The sequence below is a fragment of the Diaphorina citri genome, unplaced genomic scaffold (assembly GCF_000475195.1).
Source record: "Diaphorina citri unplaced genomic scaffold, Diaci psyllid genome assembly version 1.1 scaffold5587, whole genome shotgun sequence".
Taxonomy (NCBI): Eukaryota; Metazoa; Arthropoda; class Insecta; order Hemiptera; family Psyllidae; genus Diaphorina; species Diaphorina citri.
The window spans coordinates 3,731-7,970 of record NW_007382963.1 but is presented as its reverse complement, the minus strand read 5'-3'; the positions used below and the strand labels follow the sequence as shown (position 1 = coordinate 7,970).

The 4,240-nt window shown below is 37.9% G+C and overlaps 1 protein-coding gene across 1 annotated transcript in view; it reads right to left on the bottom strand.

Annotated features, from left to right (window-relative positions):
• Nucleotides 1-989: 989 nt before the first annotated feature.
• The window catches only part of LOC103521615 (E3 ubiquitin-protein ligase RNF103-like), a 5,527-nt gene continuing 2,276 nt past the window's right edge, over nucleotides 990-4,240 (bottom strand). The window contains exons 4-5 of the mRNA XM_008486723.3: nucleotides 4,046-4,234; nucleotides 990-3,880 (exon numbers count right to left, since the gene is read on the bottom strand). Of these exons, the coding sequence (XP_008484945.1) occupies nucleotides 2,639-3,880; nucleotides 4,046-4,234 (1,431 nt within the window). The 3' untranslated portion in view covers nucleotides 990-2,638. The remainder of the gene's footprint in view (nucleotides 3,881-4,045; nucleotides 4,235-4,240) is intronic.

Here is a 4,240-nt window from a genome sequence, read left to right as displayed (position 1 = left end):
ATGAGCAACTTTTAAAGCACGGGTAGAGAGGAGAGGGAGAGTGAGTGATGCTTTGGAGAGACAAGGGTTGTCACAACCAGAACGACGTACGTTTGTATTAATTTTGTATAAAGTCGTTGGGTTTTATTACCAAATGTATAAAAGTATTTGACAAAACCTTCATGGATGAATGAGATAAATACAGAGCATTAATAGCTCTCCCGATATGAAAAGTTTGTCTTTAATTATATCGAGAGTAAAAGGCATTTGCTTTCGATATATATATACTAATAATAGCTGGACAAAAAATAGGGGGAAAAAAAAAAAAAAAAAAAACTCGTTAACTTAACAACATCGCATTTAGTATGTCTGTTCGTTCGTTTCGCGATAACTCTCAAACAGTCAGTCCGATTTGAATGAAATTAGGCCAAAAAATAATACAATAAATAATAACGAAAAATAATAATTATAATAATAAAAAAATCAAGCAACGTAACTTCCTCAGAACGAAATGGCAAATTTTAGTCGAAATTTTCCCAACACCCTGAACACTGGATCTATTGTAACATGGATATTGTAAGAAACGTCCTTATTAAAGTAGTTCAAAGGGACACTCGTTATTAGGAATAGGTATCATTAACTAGAACTTCCCAAGTGTCATTATGAACCAAGCATTTCATATGTGTCAGCATACGAGGAAATACAGAAAGTCCTATAGTCGTATATTGCGATGCTATGAGCTTTTGAGTTTTGACATAATTTGTTTACGATAGTCCGAAGGGAATATTGAATGTTATAACACTAGTCGCAATGTGCGAAGCTATTCATGCGATTTTAGAGAAAAAAATTTAGAGTGACGATGCTAGAGAAGCACGAAAAAGAGTAAAAGTAGGACAGTAAATATTTTTTAATCAATTACTTGATTTATTTGCAAAATAAGTTGCTATTAATTATATATATAAAAAAAGAGAAAGGGCTAAAATGAAAGCTATTTGAATACAAAAAGGAAAGGGGTTTTTGGTAACTATTTGTATGAAGATAAAATACAATTTACAAAAGATGAATTAAAAACTTGAACCTACAGAGGCAAAAATCACCATAAAGTCTTGCCTTTTAGATATCGCCACGCCAGTTACTGTGGCTAAAGACAAAACTATTTATGACAAGAAAATACTTAACTTGGTATCTTAGTAAACAACACTTGAACATTAAGATATCAGGGGTCTATTCCTGAAAGGGGTGTGATGTGATGTTCCATCACTTTTCACGAATGAACCCAGATCATACATGACGAGAAACATTTTTATTCGAACATCATGGAATTGAAACAAATATATTAGAATAATATTTAGTATGAAACTCAAAGTCACTATTCACTAGCTTCAACTTTCATTTCACATTAGAAACAACACCAACCAACAAACATTTTGCAAACTTTCTAGGAGAAGCAAAAAAATTGAAGTGAATTGGATCAGGATTCCAAAAATGTACAATCCTCATATTCCAAAGGGGAAAAATGGTTGCTAGGCGGTGTACATAAAAAGACACGAGTTGCGTCAAAGTTTCAACTAGTAAAATATGACTAGATTATAGTAAGAAAGATTGTCTACAGTAAAAACCAAGATCACAATAATAAGCCTAGCCTAGTCTAGCTAGCTGGCAATTTCAAAGGGTTCTCCCTGCTTTTAAAGAATAAGCACAAGTCCTCACGATGGTTGACTGCGATTCAGGAGCCAACTAAACATGGTCAGAGACCATCACCCCAGTGTATGGCAGATACAAAAAGATATCTTTTCTTTACCCTGCCAACACCATTCGGCGAAAGCTAAAGCCGCTACAACAACAACATCACAGTAATAAATATCATTGGAAAGCACCAAACCTATTAGATACAATTCAAAGTTTGTACCTAGGTAACTTATCAGATGGGCGAGAAGAGACACAATCCTAACCTATTAGGTAGTAAGTAAATTAACACGCGAGCATTAGAAAGTAACCCATTGAAATTTTTTGAATCAAATTTTCGACGACTGTGAGAATCGAACCCAGGACCTTCTACATAGCATACAAGCACTGGTCCTAATAAATGTTGCAATGATACTCGTATTTTATTTTTAGACCATGATTTTCCTCTCTGCTTACTAAGGGTTGAAGCTGGATTGTAAAATGACACAAAGTTATTGTAGGGGTAGGAAACCTAATACTACAGCTAATGGCCAATATTTAACAAGTTGATACTCATGGGACATTGCCAAACTTGACCCAATAATTATTGGAACGTACCTACTTTATAGTTTATACTCCTAATTGAGGTACATATGTATCTTCAGTGCCTATCTAGCTGACAGTACAGTACAGTACAAAGTACTCGACCCAGTAATTATGTTAGAAGATACTTTTTTACATAAGTAAGAAAGTTGAATGTAGGTACTTGTACCTACTAACTTGATTAATGTGTACACAATAATTATTCTGAATTTGATAGTTCCAAGTTCATTACTCTTATATATACATATCACTCAAAACATGAGAAAGGTGAGAGCATAAGTATCTGGTAAAGAACATTACAAAATATTACCCTAATACTGACTGTTAGGTCTAGACTAGTTCAAAATCAATCTTACTTGCCTGGTAATCCGGAAGTCACGGGTTCGAATATCTAATAGGTAAACTCATACTTGTGTTTATAGGCAGGCCAGCGACACACTGGACATTGGGAATGTCCTCTACGTAACCAGCTCAATACACATGTCTTATGGAAATGATGAGCACATGGTAATGCTAACAGTACAGTACGTAGCTCATAGGATTCCAAACATATGGCGCAGTCCTGTACACGGATCAGTCTACACTCTAGGTAATCACACACATCACTACCAATGTCCACATGTGTGTTCCTATTGTCCACGCCATGTGAATCATTCTCGTTTGATGATATAGGTTGAACAGCCTCAGCTGAGGACGTACCATGAGTATCTCTGTTACTAGAGCGCATATTGCCTACACCTGGGGAAGGCCTATGATTTGTATCTTCACTTTCCGACATCGTGTCTGTGTCCACATTTGAGGACGTGGTATGAACATGAGTAGCTCTGTGTGATATGCTATGTATAGCAGCATGATTACGAGAGGGGATAGTGTCCACACTGAAGGACGTGCTATGGGTCGTATCTTCACTCTCAGACATGGTATCTGTGTCCACATTTGAGTACGTGGTATGAATAGTAGTAGTTTGGCTGATAGAGGCAGAGGAACGCTTGTCCTCATGTCTGGACACGCTATCAACATCTCGTTTGCTCTCAGGTCTGTTACCAAGACATCTCGGATCTTCTCCATCCATAACACTGACTAGAAGTTTCATCTCCTTGTGTGGACAGGGTCGCCATCCTCTGTATTCAAACACAGGTAGATCTGATATGTAGTCCACACGTGGGGATGCCTGCAGCCACAGGTTAGGTACATTGAACACGCGTGGGGACCTCGTGATCACCAACTGTTCAAACCTGAGGTCGAATGTCACATCTGAGGACAAATGTCTACTAGGCCCTGCTGTATCACTCGGGCGGAATAGCGAGTTCACAATGAATGAGTTACCGAGAGGAAACACATCCCAATACCATGCACTATGACACCGGAATATCTTCCTACTGAGGAATCCATAGAGTACAAAGCTCATTACAAACACTACAGGATGATGGTATAGACACAGGAGATCAGCACGTAGCATAGCGCCTAGGGGAGAACAGTTGAGATGACGTAGGATAGAGATCAGATGGGTGACGGGCAGTGTAGGCCAGGACATGTTGTATAGGACTAAGCTCAGTAGGAACAGAAACAGATTGTAAGTCGTGATCAGGAAACCACCACGTATCAGATATAACCAACCTGTACATCCTTGCATCTGAAACACACAGGAATCAAGTTAAGTAACGGTGTGCGTGGTTGGTATCTGGACGAGTGAACAACACCTTGCTGGCTATTTCAGGGTGAATCATCTAGTTTCATAAGTTCAATAAGAAGTGACATTTATTAGACTTTTCGTAGAGGTTGGAACAAAGTCTCTTACCTGACAGATATCAATGACTGCTAGCATATTGGTTAGAACCAAGGCTACAATAAACACATCATTCATCTCTGGTACTATCAGCTTGAGGAATAAGTTCATATGGAATAAATTGTAATGTTCAGCTGGTAGTTTGCCATACACATGTTTAGTCTCGGGTGTTATAATCAGGTAGGTTGGTAGTGTGGATATCTTGTG